The sequence below is a fragment of the Sphaerodactylus townsendi genome, linkage group LG05, assembly GCF_021028975.2.
Source record: "Sphaerodactylus townsendi isolate TG3544 linkage group LG05, MPM_Stown_v2.3, whole genome shotgun sequence".
In the NCBI taxonomy this organism is placed as follows: domain Eukaryota; kingdom Metazoa; phylum Chordata; class Lepidosauria; order Squamata; family Sphaerodactylidae; genus Sphaerodactylus; species Sphaerodactylus townsendi.
In genome coordinates, this window is record NC_059429.1 from 52,877,608 (window position 1) to 52,897,484 (window position 19,877).

At 39.0% G+C, this 19,877-nt stretch overlaps 1 protein-coding gene across 4 annotated transcripts in view; it reads left to right on the forward strand.

Annotated features, from left to right (window-relative positions):
- Positions 1 to 19,877, forward strand: part of USP33 (ubiquitin specific peptidase 33) — a 63,084-nt gene that overhangs the window by 10,150 nt on the left and 33,057 nt on the right. For all 4 annotated transcript variants that reach the window (XM_048496837.1, XM_048496836.1, XM_048496835.1 and 1 more), the window contains exons 2-11: positions 1,606 to 1,724; positions 2,222 to 2,275; positions 3,686 to 3,748; positions 6,936 to 7,088; positions 7,855 to 7,957; positions 9,957 to 10,026; positions 11,440 to 11,553; positions 13,581 to 13,659; positions 14,822 to 15,221; positions 17,233 to 17,373. In XM_048496837.1, the coding sequence (XP_048352794.1) occupies positions 1,644 to 1,724; positions 2,222 to 2,275; positions 3,686 to 3,748; positions 6,936 to 7,088; positions 7,855 to 7,957; positions 9,957 to 10,026; positions 11,440 to 11,553; positions 13,581 to 13,659; positions 14,822 to 15,221; positions 17,233 to 17,373 (1,258 nt within the window). In that variant the 5' untranslated portion in view covers positions 1,606 to 1,643. The remainder of the gene's footprint in view (positions 1 to 1,605; positions 1,725 to 2,221; positions 2,276 to 3,685; positions 3,749 to 6,935; positions 7,089 to 7,854; positions 7,958 to 9,956; positions 10,027 to 11,439; positions 11,554 to 13,580; positions 13,660 to 14,821; positions 15,222 to 17,232; positions 17,374 to 19,877) is intronic.

A 19,877-nucleotide genomic window follows, 5' to 3' on the forward strand; every position in this document is an offset into this window, starting at 1 on the left:
TGGGTCGACTACAGATATGTTCTTTACACTAGGAAAATCTTAATGACTTGTGCAAACTAGCAATTGCATTGATTGAACGATTAACATATTTTAAGTTCTTAGTTCTTCTGTATTTAAATTTCTTATACTGCTGATGTAACTTTAACTTTTATTCTGAATGACTGAAGTGTGTACTCAGTTGCTTTCCCAGTGCCATATTGAAAGGGGGCTAAACAAGTGTGCTTATCCAGAAAACATTGGGATTACACTCCCACATTCTTTTAAGTACCTTGCTTACTGGAGATAGGTGGAATTTCTTCAAATCCTGGACCTACTGGGATTTTTTTTAAAGGAAGGACAAATTATGGTTTTAAAAAAAACTAATGGAAAACACCTCTTCCATCAGGATCTGTTGTCATTTTAGCTACTGACCCTGCTATTCTCCAGAAGCATTTAATAGCCAAAGGGGGCAAGAATGCAGTTAGTGAAATGATCTGTGAAATGATCTGTCTCAAGTGAAACAAGCTGAAAATTATCCATAGAAGCAGTACCAACAGAAGCCTCAGGAACATCTGTTGGCAACTGTGGAGTCCCAAGTTGAAACATGGAAGTACCTTTATCTGCAAAGTATCTAAAACCTTGTTACTGTATACCATTTAGTCAAAATCCTGTTGGAGACCAGGATGTAAATAGCTCTGAACCACTTCAACACGTTGTGAAGAATTAAAATTTCTCCACCAATTCTGAAACCCATTCTGTCAGCTTGGGTTAAGAGAATATTGGATAGCAGGAGCAGACAGTACACCAACAGAACTACCAGTCAGTCTCGCAAACCCAGTACCAGATGGCCCATGTACTTGAAACCCATGTTTGGGGTGCCTGTTAAGGGAGACTGTCTATCAGGTTATTTTCTTAACATCCTTTCTCCTCCTCAGTCCTCTTGAACTTGCTCTCTTGTCCCAAAACATGGTGGCCAAAACTGCACCTGACTTAGCCTGTTCGTCCATATTTCTAGGTTGGCAGATGAGTGTGTGGATGATGTTTTGCAGTTATTGACTTGGATTTGTATAGAGCTACTCATTATAGGTTGCCGTTGCCTGTCTTTGTGATACTTTAAAATGTTGTATGGGTCAGAAAGTTGTTAAATAATTCTTTGTTCTGATTGAGGAACAAAATAGCAATCTAAGTAGAAGTACCTCATAGGTATGTCCATGTTACTTTAGTCTGCAGACAATACCATCACCCCTTGGTTGTTTTCTTTTTCCAACATTGGCATTACCGTGTTTCCCCGAAAATAAGACAGTGTCTTATATTAATTTTTGCTCCCAGAGATGCACTATGTCTTATTTTCAGGGCATGTCTTATTTTTCTGCTCCATAGCTGCATGCTCTGGTGTTCTGTTCGACAGGCATGCTTCCAAACAAAAACTTTGCTACGTCTTACTTTCAGGGGATGCTTTATATTTAGCACTTTAGCAAAACCTCTACTATGTCTTATTTTCAGGGGATGTCTTATTTTCGGGGAAACAGGGTAGTGCATAAGATTACATAAGCTTCCTCATAAGTGCTGTAATATTGCTTGAAAAAATAATAAATCAAAAATACTCACTATTTTTCCTTCCCAAAGATGTAAATAGTTCCTGATTGGGGGCAACTGCTGCTAAAATGGCAGCCCTCAGCAACGATTGTCCACACTTGGAATCAGTTGGTGAGATCACCAAGGAAGACCTAATACACAAATCACATGTGAGTTCCAATTTATTACCTCCCTAATAGAGATCAGTTTGGATTTTGAATTTGTCACAAGTGTTTCAGTTCTGAGATAAGAATATGCAGCATGCTTGCTTAACTGCAGAGATTACTACAGAAATAAGCCTTTTTAAGATGCTTTTCTGAAATATTACTACTTTTGAGACTCAAAATCGGCTTTTGTTGCAGACTTAAGCATACCACTTACTTTGGCCTAAAACATAAAATCTAATATTACTCTCCTACTTTGGGCAGAAGCTGTCCGTTCATACTGACAGAAGAATGTGAAACCTATGTAGACTAGTAGCACCGGACAGCACTGGATTTTATTAACAGAATTCTTATTTTTTAAATATGTAAGGCAAACATGTAAGGCAATATGTAAGTTCCTTGAATTTACCCACTACCAAGTATTTAATTTTTCCAATAAGTTAACTTTGTATCTTTTTGTCTTAATTAAAAGATAATATGCAACTTATACTTTTAATTTATAGGGCACTTGCAAGGACTGTAAAGTGAAAGGACCAAATCTTTGGGCATGCTTAGAGGTAAGCATGTAGCATGCATGATTTTCTATATTCTTGCAAGGGAGGCGAAACCATCTGGAACCTTTTAGTTCAGAGATGGCAAGGTAGAGGTGTACTGAATTGTGCAGCAAAAATGGATGGATAATTTGCTCCCTCTCCCACAATACTAGAACAGTCCCATGTGAAACTAATTGGTGGTAGGTTCAAGACAGAGAAAAGGAAGTACTACTAGACACAGTGGATAATTGATTGTGGAACATTCTAACCCATGATACGTGTTAGATGTGGTTTTTCAAGGCAAGAGACTTTCGGCGGTAGTTTGCCAGTGATTGCCTCTGTGTCACAACTGTGGGCTTACTTGGTGTTCTCCCATCCACATATTAACCAGGGTCAGCCCTGCTTAGCTTCTGACATCTGTGGTACTGAATTGGTTAAAAATTAAGTTTTGCGTTAAGAAAACTGCAGCAACCATGGTTTCTAAGGTCACATTCAATTTCCAAATAAAATACAGAGTCTTCTGTCCATAGCACTTGCATGCATCTGATGTAAGTGCATTCTAGCTCTCATTAAGATATATGTAACAGTGAATTAAAATGAACTTTTGAATGCTTTATGCAACTGGAAACTGACAATTTGCTATTGAATTCAACACCTTATGGATTATGTCTTTATTAAAATAACTCTATCCCACTTCAACGAAAGTACTTGAAGCTACTTGGTGTGGTGAAAAATGCCATCAAGTCATGTTACAATATAAACTAATATATTAATTACTAAAAAATAGCATAACCTGGACTCTTTGTTTATGAGTATGGATAAGACGAGCAAAACAATAAAAACTCAATATAAAATGAGAAAGTTAATACAGATTGACACAAGAAAAAAATCATAAATGCCATTGAAGACCTTGTAAAATAAAAACATCTTCACATGGCTAAAACTCAAGAGTGGGCACCAAACAAATAGTTGCTGAAAGGGAATTGTAATGGGAATGTGTCCAGGTTGGGAGTGAAGGTGGGCTGAGGTCATGTTTCCTGTAAATATTTTAACAAGTGAGCAGGTTTGAATGGGAGGCGGGCAGTCTTTGAGATATTTGGTTTGTTCAAAATAAGAACCAGCACTTTGAATTATGCTTAGATACATGTCGGTGAGTAGTGAAGCTCTTTCAGCACTGGGGAAATGCCTTAATGTTTCATTATAGGTAATATTGTATTGGAGTGCTTCCATAGAGATACTTCCTGTGTTGCCTCACAAAATGCCTCTGACTGTCTTCCCATCTTGAGTTTTAGAAAGAGTTTTCAAAGTGATAAGGCAATACCACTAAATAGTTTATATAAATTCCCCATTGTGTAAAATGGCTCTTGCCATAGTTTGAGACCTGTCTCTATTATGATTTGCATTTGTTTGTAATTATTCCATTTTGTTTGACAGAATAGATGCTCATATGTTGGTTGTGGGGAGTCTCATATAGATCACAGCACCCTACATTCTCAGGTATGTACAATCAAACTGTTGATTCTTAACTAGTCATCTTTTCCTGTAAAGGTTTCCTGATGTCAGGGATAAAATCAGTATTCCTTTTCCCTTGGTGACATCGATATGAATGAATGATAGGCAAGGAGTTGTTCGGAGAGAACTGTGACTAGCCCAAAGTTGCCCAGTAGGCTGCATGTGTAGAGTGAAGAAACAAACTCTGTTCACTAGATTAGAGCCCGCCACTCATGTGAAGGAGTAGGGAATCAAACCTGGTTCTCCAAATTAGAGTCCACCTGCTCTTAACCATTTCACCTTGCTGGCTGTTACTTGTAACTGTTGCTCATTGATTGGTCTTCCATACAGGCACACATTAGGACTACATAATCACAGACTAGTCACAGAAAAGATTTCCACATCTTTCTAGTAGATTAGGAGTGCCTCTCCTCCCTCTGCTGCTTCCTGCCAAAATGATCAGATGAGGAGGAGGAGGAGGAGGGCTACTTCTTCACTTCTGTCCGTGCTGCTGCTGGAGTCCCTAAGAAACGAAGATTCCTGTGAGTTCACAGTGGGGCAGAAGGGAAGAATATATGCCTGCATAGAAGACTACTCAATGAACAACAGTTAAAGATTATTTCATCATCGTGGCTTCTGTGCAGGCCCACATTGGATGATTAGCAAAATAGCTGAGTTAAGGGTGTGGGTGTGAAGCTATCAAAGGAAGAGACTGTAGAGGGCCGCCTTCCCAACAGTTGTTTAGCATTCCATAATGACATTCATCCAGAACTGACTTATAAAAGACTTATAAAACTGACTTATAAAAGAGAAGGGAACTCTACAATTGTCTCATCTGAAATATTCGCAGGAAAATAGCAAAGAAGAAAACCACTCTGTTGGAAAGAGGCATGATATGCAGTGAACAGCCATGAACTCAAGATAGAGTGTAATAGCTTCTACCAACCCCCAAGGTCAGGTTGTGTACAAATGCTGACCAGTCCTCCTTGGAGCCTGAATGTCCAATGCAAAGTAGCGTTGGATCCTTAGCAGACCACCACCCAAGAAAAGTCACATTGAAAAAATGTAAGAAATGCACAAATTTTTGGCATCAGAAAACATGTGTAAGGATAGCATGAAGACTGAGAAGACAATCACTGGTAGGGTATCCTGACCTTATGAAACTTCATGAATAGAGAGAGCTTAGGTTAGAATTTGCAATGGTTAGAATTCCACAGTTGGAAGTGCTGCATACTAGCAAGCCCTATTAGAAATGGAGCACCAGGGAAGTGCAAAAAAAAAAATCAAAGAAGGGTTGCATCTCTGTTTGTAACGTCTTTAAAAATCCAATAAGGAAGAGGGAAGTTTAGAGTTTGAGTCCAAGCCCATGGCCAAAACATAATCAACAGTACGAGAAGCAGGGGCCAACCCCTATTACAGCCTCTGTAGAGCCTCTTTTCTACTTAGAGGTACAAGATCTAGTAGTGAAGGAGTGGTGTTTGCTACTCAATAAAATCTAAAACTACTGCTACAATTCAGGAAAGGAGAAGCAGCAGTGAGATTGAGAACCCTGGGAAGAGTCAGTGCCATTGTCTGGTAGGAAGAATGGAATGGGGGCATACATGAAACAAACAGGGGAAAATTTCCTTACAAAAGGACTGGGCTGAGGACACCAAACTATCATTAAAAGGCTACCATTTAACCAAGAGAAGAGGTTAACTGCTCAGACTTGCCTCCAAAAAGCATATTTAGTGATCAGTTCTGAACTTCCCATGAAGAAGGCAATACCTTTGCTGAAAACCTTTGCTCAGGATTTATGTATCAGTTCTAAAAGACTGTGTCAAAAAGGTAGATCAAGGCTACTGTCCTGAGCAGTAAAATGAAGCTGAACAGGCTTAAAGAACATAAGAACATTAGCCTGCTTGTTGTCTCAGAACACAACTAACAGGAACAGGCAACTCCAAAAACTACAGGAGCTGAAGAGGTCCAAACAACTCCAACTAAAAAGCACAAAACCCCTTCTTCTCCATAACACTTTTACAATGAGCCCTTAAAAATGGCAAGACTTGTTGACAGAAGGAGGGGAATGGAGTCCCTCATCCAAGCAATGTCTACCATTATGTGCCTGCAAACTTCTCCCTTTGTCATGGATAGACTTCAGAGTTGACAGAAAGAGGGGAAGGGAATTCTTCACGCTGGAAGCGTCTGCCAGGACTTGCCTCCAAGCTTCTCCGCTCCACATTGACAGAGTTTGGAGCTGACAAAAGGAGGTGGAGGGAGTCCTTCCAACAGGGAGTGTCTGCTAGGACATTCCTCCAAGTTCCTTTCTTCAGTGTCAACAGACTTTGGAGTTAACAGAAAAGGGGAAAGGGAGCTTCAGTCATGCAGGCTGCACCAAAGTCTTAGAAAAGAGCCATTTTGAACTGAAGGCTCTATCTGGCAACATCTCCAGGTTTCTCCCCTCAGAGGAGAGGGAATGTGCCTTTTTTCAGATGCTTTTTCACATACTGAGCAGCTTGGCGGAGACAAGAGGGAATCAGGGCATTGCTGCAAGGAACACGCGCTCTCAAACTGAAGTGCTTGGGTCCTAGTGCCTACATAGTTCTGCTCCCCTTTCTCTGTTATAGTATATTTTGCCTTACACAGATTTTTGGCATTTTTTTCTAATTCTGTAATCTTAATCCTGTTGCATTGTTTGTTGGATTTTTAGAATGTTGACTGAATTGTTTTTTCTTGCAGCGGATGGTGAGATATAAATGGAGTAAATATGTAATATGAATTTTGTAGCAGAACTGGATTTGTTGCTTCTGCTGTGTTTAGGCATGTCTTGTAATCTTACTATCTCCTGCATTTGTGATAAGGACCTGTTGTATATGCAGTGGCTTCAAGTAATATAAAGTGTAATATATTGCTGCTTCTTACCAACATCTAGAGATCTCTGTAGATGGGGTCTAATTTCCCCACCCCAAAAAAATAACTCTTGATGTTGTACTTAGGGTCAATATTATGGACTCTAACCCCATTGTTGCTTATATTTCAGAATGAGAACTAAAACTGTTTCTTTACTCAACAAAATACTCATCTTTAGAGGTTATAGCTTTACATTTGTTTACAGAAAGTAGAGTTAACCTTAACTTAGTATTAACCTTATACATTGATTGGAAAGTTGGTTTATTTTTTTCATATTCTTAAAATCATTGAATTTGTTTTCTAGGAAACAAAACATTGTCTGACAGTTAATCTTACCACACTACGTGTCTGGTGTTATGCATGTAGCAAAGAAGTGTTTTTAGACAGAAAACTCAGATCACATTCTACATTGCAAACTGTACCGCTGTCCCATCAAGATCCTGAATGTGTCATACAGGTAATTAAGAAAATCCTCTATTTGGCATTGTATATGGAAATAGCTTTGTAATAGGTTTTTGTTGCACTTTTCTTTAGCATTGTTGAAATGTTTCAGCTGATGAATGCTTTAATAAAATTTATAAAAATGCATACACAATAGGGATTGCAGTTTTGAAACAGAAGCATCTAAAATTCTATGGATAATTTTTATATTTTGAAATTGCTCAACATAATGTATTCTGATATGCTATATACACTGTCTTTGTTGCATTGGAAGGAAGCATTTTGACTCTGCAAGTCCACATTTACTAGCTATACATGCCATCCTTAAATGCCTCACTTCACCTGTAAAATGTATAAACTTGGGGTTGAATCCCATGACCCCTCCCCCAGCCATTTCCGTCATGGAATATTTTACTTCCAGTGCTGAGGTACTTGTGTGTAATAACGTAACCATTTGGGCAGGGGTAATGGAAAGTGGAAAGGAGCAAAATTCTTCCTTTCTGTTCTATAAGCAAAGCTCAGCTCTTTTTGTCCCTCATTTGAGCTATTGCATTCTTTTCCCCCTTTCCCATTACAACCTCCTGTTAGTATTAGTAAAACCCCAAGGTCAAACTTTCACAAAATCAGAAATAGCCACAAGGAAGGAGAGGACAGGAAAACCCTGATCCATCAGTGCTTTGTGCTTGTGCTTTTCAGGATCCAGGGTAGATAAGTGTTTTCAAATGTACGCAGATGAAGAAAATATTCAGAAAACAGTTTCTTTTTTCCCCCCTTTCCTAAAGGATATTAGACTTCCTAGTATCCCAACACTGAAAATTCCTATAATTGCAACATTTGATGACCTAGATGTACAGGTAGATGAAGAAGATGAATTCAAGGCAAGAGGTAATAGAACAATTTACTTGAATTCTGATAGCTGTTCCAAATTATTGCCTTTATGTGTTTTGCTTGTGTTTTTGATTGAATTCCGTAACTGTAATGATTTTAAAACTGTTTAATGACCGTGTTTCCTTTGTAAATTATAACTCTGGTTTCAGGTTATATTAAAAATAGTTATTTGTGTATAGGTAAGCATATGAGTGTAGTGGCTGTATTAGGGAAGCCATTAAAAATCAGGGCTACTAAGTAAAATGCTGTAATCAATGATGTTTGTTTTTTGCTTGATACTGTGTTTAACTATTTCTGGTTTTAATTATTAGATTGTAATTTATATTTTAATGGTTTTTATCTGTACAACACACAGAGCCCTTTGGGGTAGGCAGTATAACAAGTTTAACTAACTAGCTAGCTAAATAAATAAATAAATTTTCAGCAAGATGGTTATCCCTGCATTTCAGAGTAATGTTATTCAGGAGTAGTTGCAGTCCTTCCCTCACCCACCGTTTGGACTGTCATTTCCTTTGTAGCACTCCAAAATTGTAATACCTTTCTGTGTTGACTCTTTGAGAGTGAGTTGCCACTTATGGTGGGTGCTGGGGGAAACAGCCATCCCTAAAAATGGCAATGGATCTCTTTCCCAATGGTAGGATGTTATTGTCCCAAAGAGGGCGGAGCTTTTCCAACAATCTGATGCACACTGTCCAGCTCAAGTGCCCGTGAAAACAAGTAGGAAGGAATTGGATAGTGAGATGAAATGTGGTGGTTGAATTTCCCTGTCCTTCCAGCAGATCCAGTTGCCTTGTGTTGCTCATGTTCATCTTTGAGGTTGATGACAGGTTGTGAGGGATAGAGGCACCCTTCAAAAATGGCCACTTACCATGGTAGGAGAAAGTAGACAGAGTGAAACAAACTGAATTCACTAGTGTAGTCCAAGCTTTACACTATCTCTCCCCAGATGTTAATGTGAACTGATTTTCAAAAGATCTTGTTAATCTTTAAATTGCTATCAGAATCTTTTTGAGCTTTTGTGTCTTGATTATTGATACTCGTTCTTTGCTTTACTGCTACGTGTTTCTGATATAGAAAGCCAATTTTTACTCTTTGGCACAGGCATTTCTTCACATTATTAAATCTGACATCTAGTTCTAAGCAAATGTTTATCTACCTGGGTGATAAATTTTGAATCCGTGAAACCTCAATTAATTGAATGAGATGGGATGTAATATCTTAAAAACTTAAAAACTATTCAGGAACAAAAGTGATGAAAAAAAAGACAATGTTTGTAGTCCATCTTCTCTCCAAAAAGTCAATGGGGCTGGAATTAAAATTACACGTATGAGGCTAAGGTAGCTTTGGCAGACTGGGGAATGTGAAAGGGTTATGGGAGACAGGAAAGTTTAAGTATCAGAGGCTCATTCCGCACATGCAGAATAATGCACTTTCAAATTGCTTTCAGTGCTCTTTGAAGCTGTGCGGAATGGCAAAATCCACTTACAAACAGTTGTGAAAGTGGTTTGAAAACGCATTACTTTGCGTGTGCGGAAGGGGCCAGAGAATCTAGAAACAGATAGTAGAAGGAAGGCCACTGACCAGGCAGTCTGCTGAGAACTGGGGTTCTGAGAGAGAGGTTGTTGCTCACGCAAACAGCATGGATTGTGGAACTGAAAAAATAAAGGTCAAATGCACAGTGTAGATTTGGAGAACTTCATGTTGTAGACTGTGTTGCTATGTATAGAGCCTACATCCTGATAGATTTGCTGAACTTTTGAGAAATGGAAATTGTCACAACTTTCACAAGATCATTGTGATCAAACAGGACTGTGATGGGATTGGTAGTGGTGAGGAGATCTGGGGTTGACTGATGGACTGAAGTTAACCAGCTTTTATGTTGGCTTTGGGTAACAGGGTGGAATGTTTCTACCTTTATGAGTAATTTTTTATATCTTGCATACCCTTTGCTAAGCAAACTTAAACAAGAAATTCAGCTGTTTTTTCTTCTCTTCAGGTTTGACAGGTTTGAAAAACATTGGCAACACTTGTTACATGAATGCAGCTTTACAAGCTCTTTCAAATTGGTAAAAACATTTTTACTGTAATTTTGCATAGTCATGCCTCTATAAAAACTTACATGAAGTTGAGTGTCCACAGATTCCTACAGCCCCATGTTGATTTAAGTAGTATAAATCCTCCCTACATGTTTCTGTAGTCATTCAGTTATGTGTGGGATTAACTGCTAATGCAATTTTATGTGCAGTTGCCATTTCCTGACAAGCCAGATAGTACTGGGGACAGGAAAGTGACTTTTGAAGTTTTACTTGTGTGCCCTTACTTCATACAGGAATAGGTTTCAGATCCATGGAAGTGATTAGCTGTGGAAGTTTTCAGTGATGAAACTGAATACTTTCAAAGGGTGAACTCCTGATTCCAATTTCAGGGGATCATCAAATATATTTAGTCTCCTGATTGCCTCAGTAGTTATAGTCAGGAGATATAAGAAAATCCCCTTTATACAATGACTGTGTCCTTGGAGGACTGGTAGTATCTAACTGCTAAGCATGTTCCAATAGACTGTGTTCTTTACGTACAGATTCATAGTACCCTTAAAACACCAACACTTATTGGTCATCCCAGACCACATAGGCAGTTTTATCTTGCACCTTTATTTTTTGATAAGAATTTTGAAATAACACACAAGGTGGCTAAATTTAGCACAGCGGCAAGCAGGATTAGGAAGATTCTGAACTGAACTTTTGAGAAATGGAAATTGTCACAACTTTCACAATTTCATATGATAAATAAATAAATATTGTCCTCAACTGTATGATTAATATTAGTCATGTTGTTTGTGTTTGGATTTCTGTTGTTTCTACACTGTGATTATTTTTAAATATTGTTCTAGTCATTGACCATAAATGCATATTGATGATTGACAGTCTCCAGAGAGAAGTAAAAAGTTAAGGTTCACAAGAGGCTTACTTTCCCCCCCTGAATATTCATTGGTGAGAAAAATCACTGAGAAGTCACCCTTTTATGACTTTTTCCTGTTACTTGAAAGGAAATTTTTGTTGCAAGTTGCTGCTAGTTTCCACCCCTGAAAATACTTTTAATGAGTCTGTTTTGACTGTGCAATACATTAGTAATCAGAGCAACACAAATGTTTTAAGGTGTCACTTTTATATAGGATGCCTGGCAGTTTAGTTTACTAGTTTCATCACTTCATGAAATTGTGCTAACCAGGACCTAACCTGGGCATGTATTGATACTAATGTGGTGGTGGTGAAAACCTTCATACAAGGGCGCTTAGATTATGTTGCCCTGCCAAAAGAAGGTGTGACCGTATCACCCTTATCATGGAGGCTACATGCCTTTTATTATTAGCAAATTTGCTTTGCAAGCAGCAGAGTTACCTTCTATAATCAAGGGTAGGGATATTGACCTTTTAATACTAATTTAAATATACTAATGGTCTTTTCTTTCCTTATTACCAGTCCACAGTTAACACAGTTTTTCCTTGACTGTGGAAGTTTAGCTCGAACTGATAAGAAACCAGCCATTTGCAAAAGTTATTACAAGCTGATGACAGAACTGTGGCATAAAAGCAGGTATAGTGTCACTTATGTTGTGGGGTATTTCTAAAAATCAGCCTCCTGTGATTCTTCTAGGATGATAACTCCTAAGTAATTTAACTGTAAGTTTTAATTTTTGTTTGGTATAAACTGCATGGCATGGTACTTTCATGATATTTGCTGTATTCAAAGGTCACATTAAGCTGACATTATGCAAAGGTCAGCTTGTTGTCAGCCTCTTCTCTTTCTTCTCTCACAGAATGTGATGAAAGAATCCTGGTTCAAAACAAGCTCCAGTTAACCTGCGACCCTCTTGGATTTATGCAGAGTTAGTTTTCCCTGCCAAAAGTTTTGATTAACGTGGTTTAGAATTCTGGCTTTTGATAGGACACACTAACTTCTGTTAACACAGGCATCTTGCATTTGTATGTCATGGGTAATTGAAGTTGTCCTTAAACCAGGATTCTATTGGAATAGGAAGGGAGAAAGAAGCATAGGAGAGGGCTTGACAAGAATCTGGGTTCCTGCACATGGTCAGCTTAATACAGATTTAATGTCTAAATACAACTGTAAGCATGCCTTGGCACTACATGAATAGGCATGAATATTATTTCTGCCCCACCCTAGAAGCCTACTCGATAAACTACAGTTTCAGGTAAGTGCAAATGCTGTATTTATCCCCAAAAGAAGCGCAAAGCTTAATCATGTGATCTCTTGTCTTCTTGGCACCATAAGCTAATAACACATGCCATGTAAATCTGTTTCTTCTTGATTTACAATCTTACTTTGCTGGACAAACACAGGCACTTTAAACATTACTGGTCTGTTGAAAACTAGGCAATAACGGCTTTGTATATAGCACATGAGAGGTTGAGGGATGAGGTGAGCACATCTATTGTCTCCTTCCAGACTTATTCGTGAAACCTGGGCATATACAGTTAACTATCAGCATTTTATGATGGACACTCATCTTGTAATAGCTGCTTAACTTTTACATATTGCATAAGTCAAAGGCTTATTTATTAATCAGTTAGTATGGTCATACAACCATGATTTATTCCCAGTTAAAAACATTAGAAAACAGGAAATGCCTCAGTAAATCAAACTAAGGTACAGTCTTCTCTTTTCAGTTATCACTTGGCAGATGCCTTTGGAAACTCTAAACTGTGTAGATGCTTATGGTCATTTTCTTTGGTACAAGTTAGCATGAAGACAGTAGAGTCTGAGGAAGGAAAATGCCAGAAGGGATTCATTATTTTTAATGTATATTTACACAATTGTTAGATGCAGTAAAGCTGACTGGAATTCAAGTGTGTGCTATACTGATATGTCAAAGGGATATTGAGACACATTACTATTCTAGCAATGTAGCAGCTTGACAGTAGAGATGTTATTTTTCACTGAATTCCTTGTATATCCAGCAGCCTCCTGAGCGCTTTAAAATGTCTCTGCAACAAAATACCATGCAGTGCTAAGAAGTTGCAGTAAAGAAGGGGTACTGATTGGAATCATTGTTACTTTGCTGAATGTCATAATGTTTTAAGAACTAACGTTTCCTTTTCAGGAGGAGGATTCTTTCTCATTTCCTATGTTCACTGTGGCATCAGTGTTGAGTGGCTTACTGTTTTTGAAGCATGGGGTGAAGCTAGGGTTACCAACCTTCGGGTGATTGAAGATCCCCTGGGATTACAACTAATCTCCAGGTGACAGACCAGTTCACCTGAGAAAATGGCTTCTTTGGAAAGTGGACTCTGTGTCATCATGCCCCCTGAAATTCTTCCTCTCCTCAAACCCCATCCACCTCAGGCTGTGCCCCAGAAATCTCCAGGAATTTCCCAACCCAAAGCTAGCAACCCTAGATAGAGCTAATGAATAATTCCTCTAGTCAAGTTGCCACATTGATGTAATTTTGCATCTAATATGTTAGTTTAATATAACAGTTGCAATGAAGTAAACTTTTGTATCCAGAGTCAATGTGGGAATGTTAATTTTTTATTGCTCATTCAAGCTATCACAGTATGAATTAAGTTGCAGGTTTGCTAAAGAAAACACTTTTTTTCCAGACCTGGAGCTGTTGTTCCCACAAATCTGTTCCAAGGAATTAAAACAGTTAATCCAACATTTCGTGGATACTCCCAACAGGTAAGTCTGTCTTGATGCTTTCTTCGTACATACAGATGTGGAGAATTATTTTCTAGTGTGCAGTTGCAAGATTTAAAGAGCTAAAATATTAAAATTCACATCATACACAGCAAATGAATAGGTAACAGCTATACTATTCCATAAATATGAATCTTCAGTTTGCTGAAAAAGTGACAGTCTTATTTTTTTTCTTGTTATATAGAGGAGTTGATTGTGCCTACCATGTAGACATCTGGAGAAGGATGAAAAGCTCTTAATTTAATAAATTTAGCTAAACCCTAAAAAAGGAAACTAGAAAACCTTATTGCTTAGAACAATATTTAATAGGCAGAAGTTTTGTGCTTAATGCATGACAATATGTACTCGATTAATCTAGCAGGCACGTACTTTGTATACCAGAATAACTGATTTAATACAGTTTTGCCTTGAATTAATAAAGAGTATTATTTTTAAAGTGCCAAATTGTTGCCAGCCCAGTCAGACTTCAGGGACAGATGGCTCACTTAGAGATAGGCAGTTGTTGCCTGAAGCCATCTATCCTCAGTTTCTCTTGCTGCCTTGGTATGTGATTCAGCAACATCAGCAGCCGCATAGCATTGCAGCAATAGGGGTGACTTGAGAATTAATCTGGCAAGCACTTCTGACTCCTGATAGTTCTTAACTGCCAGCATGCAGTCACAGCCAAAGATGTGCTGCTTTAGGTTGCCAGAAGGTAATGTGACCATTTCCTAGACATTGCCCTGCAGGATTTCCCCTTCTATCACAAGCATAGTTTCCCTCCTTTTCTACTGCTATGGGGTCCCAAACAGGATATCAAAAAGAAATAAAAGCTCAAGGAGAGATGATTTAGGCCAGTGTATAACTCATCTGAGACTAGACTGATAACTGAGCTAAACTGACAAATACAACATGGCTTTTCTTTTGAAAAAGTGAACTAGAACAAAATTTATCTCAGAAAAATACACAACTGAGGTAGATATTAACACTTAAGCAGGAATTGTGAATTTCAGTGTTTTGTCTTGTGAATCTTCCTTTTCTTTTCCTCTTTTTTCTTTTTCATGAACCAGCTCCTGATTTAGATACTGCAGAAAAGCAATCTATGAATTGTTATAAAAACCTTAATCTGAATGAAGTAAAAAGTTGTATGCTTTTAAAATTTTAGGATGCACAGGAATTTTTGCGTTGTTTAATGGATTTGCTCCATGAAGAGCTAAAGGAACCTGTAATGGAAGCAGATGATGCTAACCTAGTGATTGCAGAAGAGAGCGTGGGAGAGAAGAGCCAGTCTGATGTAGACTTTCAGTCATGGAGTAACACAGATAAGGGGGAAAATGAGGTTTGGTCAAAACCTGTGGCAGAGGACCATGCCGAAGATGCTATGCTAATTCAAGATGATGATGACATACGTAAAGACTACCAGAAAGAAAAGACCTTCTGCACCAACATGAACGGAGCAAGCTCCATGGAAGACATAGAAAAAGATGTTAATAGTTTCTTTGAAACAACTGGATTTTTGAATAACCAGGAAACTGTCAAGGTGCAAATTCACAGCAAACATTCAGGTGATTATAGATATAACTAGATATGATAGAAAATGTATATAAATGGCTTAAATTTGGGTTCCATGACACTTTTTAATTATAAGTTCAACATAGCTGTTTCATAAAAGATCATGATGACTGCATTAGTTTATGTAACAATCGTGGATGCCTAGTGTACTCTGTAAATAGAAAATCTGGACCAGAAGCAAGTTGAAAAAAATCACCCTTAGTTTCACAATTTTAAAATGAGTCTTATAAACTCTGCAGTTATTCTCACCATGTAGTTGTAGAATAGGCAAAAATATGGGAGATCCAAGCTCCAGGTGTTTTTTACCTTACAGGGCAGTAGATGCCCATTTTGTTTGGGGCAGGTCACTTCCAACACTTGAGAAATGTGAATTGGTGGTGTCTGTCTTATGTTTCATCTGACTTCTGTGTGATAGTCGTTGTCGTTTAAATGTGCAGCCCTGCCGGTCTCCTTTTACAGCGTACAAAAACATTGTATGAGTAGAGGAGGACAGGTTGAAGTGTGTATTCCTATTAGAGAAATAGGTACTTTTCATTAACAGAGTCAAAACAAGATGGAGCAGAAGCCACAGTAGGGAAAGCTCTGTACATTAGTTTAGGTGTGTAGACATGCTGCTTTAATGCTAGGTCTTAAAAACTTTATTTTTAAAACCATAGTGTTCTTTTATATATACAGTACATGGTCTTCTGATAGTTGTCTCCATGATAATGTGGCAGCATATGACCCTATGGTAATATTGCTAGTTTTTGTCAGTGGTTGAGTTACACTCTGTACTTGTTCCACTGAAAGATAAAAGTAGTTATATATTCATATGCCATATGCTGGACCTTCTTTGTTGTAGAATGCTCTGCTTGGGTCCTAGTGCCTACCTAGTTCTGCTCCCTTTCCTCCGTTCGACAGTTAAAAAAAAAAGTAAAAAAAGTCAGGTGCTGTCAAAGTGTCAGACAAGATGTACAAATTCTACATGACAGTTATGTCCGACCTTGGACAGTGCCGTGTGCAAGAATAAGTACTGTGTGCAGCTGTTTGAGCCATGTGCAACTGATAAGGCACCCGCACCTGATAGGTAAATAGTTTGTATATATGTAGCGCACAGAAGGCAGGGGAGTGTGCCTTGAAACACCTGTTGCCTGGAAGAGCACTTTAGTAGTATTACAACAATAAAGGAACCTCTTAACAGTAGACTGTGTGTTGCATGCTGTTCCTGATTTGCATACTGCTGGGTGATCTACTCATGAGTAACGCATCCGCTCGAAAATTTGTCTACACCCCCGTGGTCTTGACAAAAAACCCCCATCCTAGTAATTTTGGTGGTGATTGAGGAATAGCCCAGGGAGAGGCACACAAGGATAAAGTCCTGTTTCCGTTGGGGGCTGGACTTAGAAACAGAAGCATCTCCCTCCCTACTTTCCTAGCCACCTTGGTGAGCCTTTGGACCTCCTTGAGGTTGAGATAAGGTTGTGGGGGAGGGGGCAAGAGGAGTAGGAGTTGTCATCAGCCTCCTGACACCCTTCCTTGGCTTCCAGACGTCATTTCTGCCATGTTTTTTGGAATAAAATTCATGATTTCAGCTGAGAAGGCTGCAAAGCCAACAGCTAGCTTTTTACTCATGAGGAGAACCTCTTCTTCACCCTCGAGTCATCGGTTTCCGCCCTCGCTGCTGGAGTAGGTTGGGGCTGGATGCTCACAACAGTCACAACTGCATCATATGTAGTCTGTGTCACACTGTTTCATCATTCATCCTTCCTTGGTTTTTTATTTTATACCTTACAAATCCCAGTGTTTCTTTGGATTTTCTGAAGGATGTTGAATCTTCATTGCACCACCTCTTAAAATTAATAGCAAACTGGAAGTAAATTGGGCAGTTTCTATTTTGGGAAGTAGTTCTGAAATGTCTGGAGTCCTTTATTTTCATTAGTAGTAGACTGGTTTGTGTAAAATCTAAGTCATTATGCTGCTTGCGAAGGTGATACTTATCCATGAATCTATATATATGTTTTACAGATTACATCAATGATGTCTATATGAATGATGTGTCTTTGCCACAAAATTTGCCTTCCAAAGAAGCGGGAAATGCACGTTTATCAACCAGCTCTCCCAAATTAGGTACCTTCTGGTCTGGACTGGTATCCTCACACAAAAAAGGTATTTCCTAATTTTACTGTCTCCTTTCTGCTTGTTCTATATCCTCCTCCTACTTGATTTAAAACAAATTAATTTGTTGATTTCCCCCTTTGTTTTTTCATGTTGCCATAGTGAGGAGTCTGTTGAATTATAGCTGAGCAATCATAGCATGTGAACCCAGATAGATCTTCAGCTCTTCCTTCCTCAGAGTAGATACATGTCGATTGGGGGTACACTTCAAATAAAATACAAACCCTGTACCCTGAACTTTTAATAATTCATGAATGTTTGAGTTTTGTCTTGTTGGTGAATGCATTTTATGGACACAGTGTTCTGTTGTGATTTATTTAAGTAAAGTTTTTCTGCATCATAGTTAAGCTGAATCAACTTGGAGCTCTCTGTTCCTACCACCACTTACAATTTAAAAATAATGTTAATGATCAAATTCTCAGGAACTGCTTCTAAGAGTGCTTTCCGTTTTTGCTGGCATGTAAAAGAGCTACATTGTTAAGGCTCTGGAATACTATGTGAAGTGATCTTAAGTGATACTCATTTATTATAATAAAGTTCAGGCTTGTCCCCTGCTGTAAGCTATACTCGTTAAAAGCCATGCCCTCACAGGCGTAGCTACCATGGGGACATCCGGGGACAAGTGCCCCGGGCGCCACCTTGTGGTGGGCGCAAAAATTGCAGGTTCGTTTGTGGCTTTCTGTATTTTTAACTGTTTTTTTCAATTTTGGCCTGCAGGGGGCGCAGTTTTTAGGCTAGTGGCACCAAAATTGCAGGCTATCGTCAGGTGACTCTCCTGATGATACAGGCCAAGTTTGGTGATGTTTGGTTCAGGGGGTCCAAAGTTATGGACCCCCAAAGGGGGTGACCCCACCCTCCATTGTTTCCAATGGGAGCTAACAGTAGATGGGGCTATCATTTTGAGGTTCCATAACTTTGGACCCTCTGAATCAAACTTCACTAAACCTAGGTGATATCATAAGGATAGTCTCCTGCTGATGCTACCCAGGTTTGGTGAAGGTTGGTTCAGGGGGTCCATCCCCCATTGTTTCCAATGGGAGATAATGGTAGATGGGGCTACCCTTTTGAAGGTCCATAACTTTGGACCCCCTGAACCAAACTTCACTAAACCTGGGTGGAATAATCAGGATAGTCTCCTAAAGATAGCCTAAAATTTTGGTAGTGTTAGCTTAAATATTGCTCCCCTGACAGGCACCCTCAAATTTTCCCCGGGTTCTCTCTTTAAATCCACCCCCTCTGGAGTGGATTTAAAGGGAGAATCTGGGCTCCCTAGATTAAAAAAAAACATTGAAAGTATTGTTGAAGGCTTTCACAACCAGATTCAACTGGTTGTTGTGGGTTTTCCAGGCTGTGTGGCCGTGGTCTGGTAGATCTTGTTCCTAACGTTTCACCTGCATCTGTGGCTGGCATCTTCAGAGGTGTATCACAGAGAGAAGTCTGTTATAAGAGAAGTCTGGACACAGTGTATAACAGACTTCTCTGTGATACACCTCTGAAGATACCAGCCACAGATGCAGGTGAAACGTTAGGAACAAGATCTACCAGACCACAGCCACGCAGCCCAGAAAACCCACAACAACCAACATTGACAATGATGCTGTTTGGGGTGGATGGGTGGGAAATCTATCCTGAAACAGTATCACTTTCAATGTTGTTTAAACTAGAGAGCCCAGAGTCTCCCTTTAAGGTGGATTTAAAAGGAGAATCTGGGCTCTCTAGTTTAAACAACATTAAAAGTGATGCTGTTTCAGGGTGGATTTCCCCCCTTCAAAAAATAGCATCACTTTCAATGTTGTTTAAACTAGGCAGCCCTGGGTGTGTTCAGATTTGTGTGTTGGGGCATGTTCTATAATGTGATGGTGACTTTGAGATGACCTGGTGCAAAAAAATGTTGTTTGGTCGTGGTGGGGGAGGGACGCTGCCCATATGGGGGGGGGGGGCAAAACTCAGATTTTGTCCCGGGCTCCATTTTCCCTAGCTACGCCACTGCATGTCCTTGCTTTCTCGTTGAAGAATTTATTTCGTCTACGATATTGGTGAGATGATAGTTCTAATTTTTTCCACAAATGGAAATTTTAACTGTAAATTCTAAAATGTAAATTTTAAAATGTGAACACATTGAAGAAATGGTGAAAATCTTTGTCTTCTTGTCTTATAGGAGATTTTAGAAGTTAGGCAATAATTGCCAGGTTTTTAGTAAATCATCGTTGCGTCCTACCACTCCCATCTGCTAAGTGGGAAGTCTCACTGTGTGAGAGGAAAAAGAGAACAACAGAAAAAAAACCCACTATCTAAAATGTTAAGGAACAAGATACAATAGTAGGGCTAAATATGAGTAAGCAACTATTCAAAGAAGAATGTATACTACTTTAGGTAATATGATTCTCACCCCTAGAAATTGTATGTGTTGAGATATGTTGAGGTAGTAAGAAGGGAAATGTGTCGAGATAGTAAGTAGGGACATAGGACTGCATGACATTCTCCCAGCCGCGAAG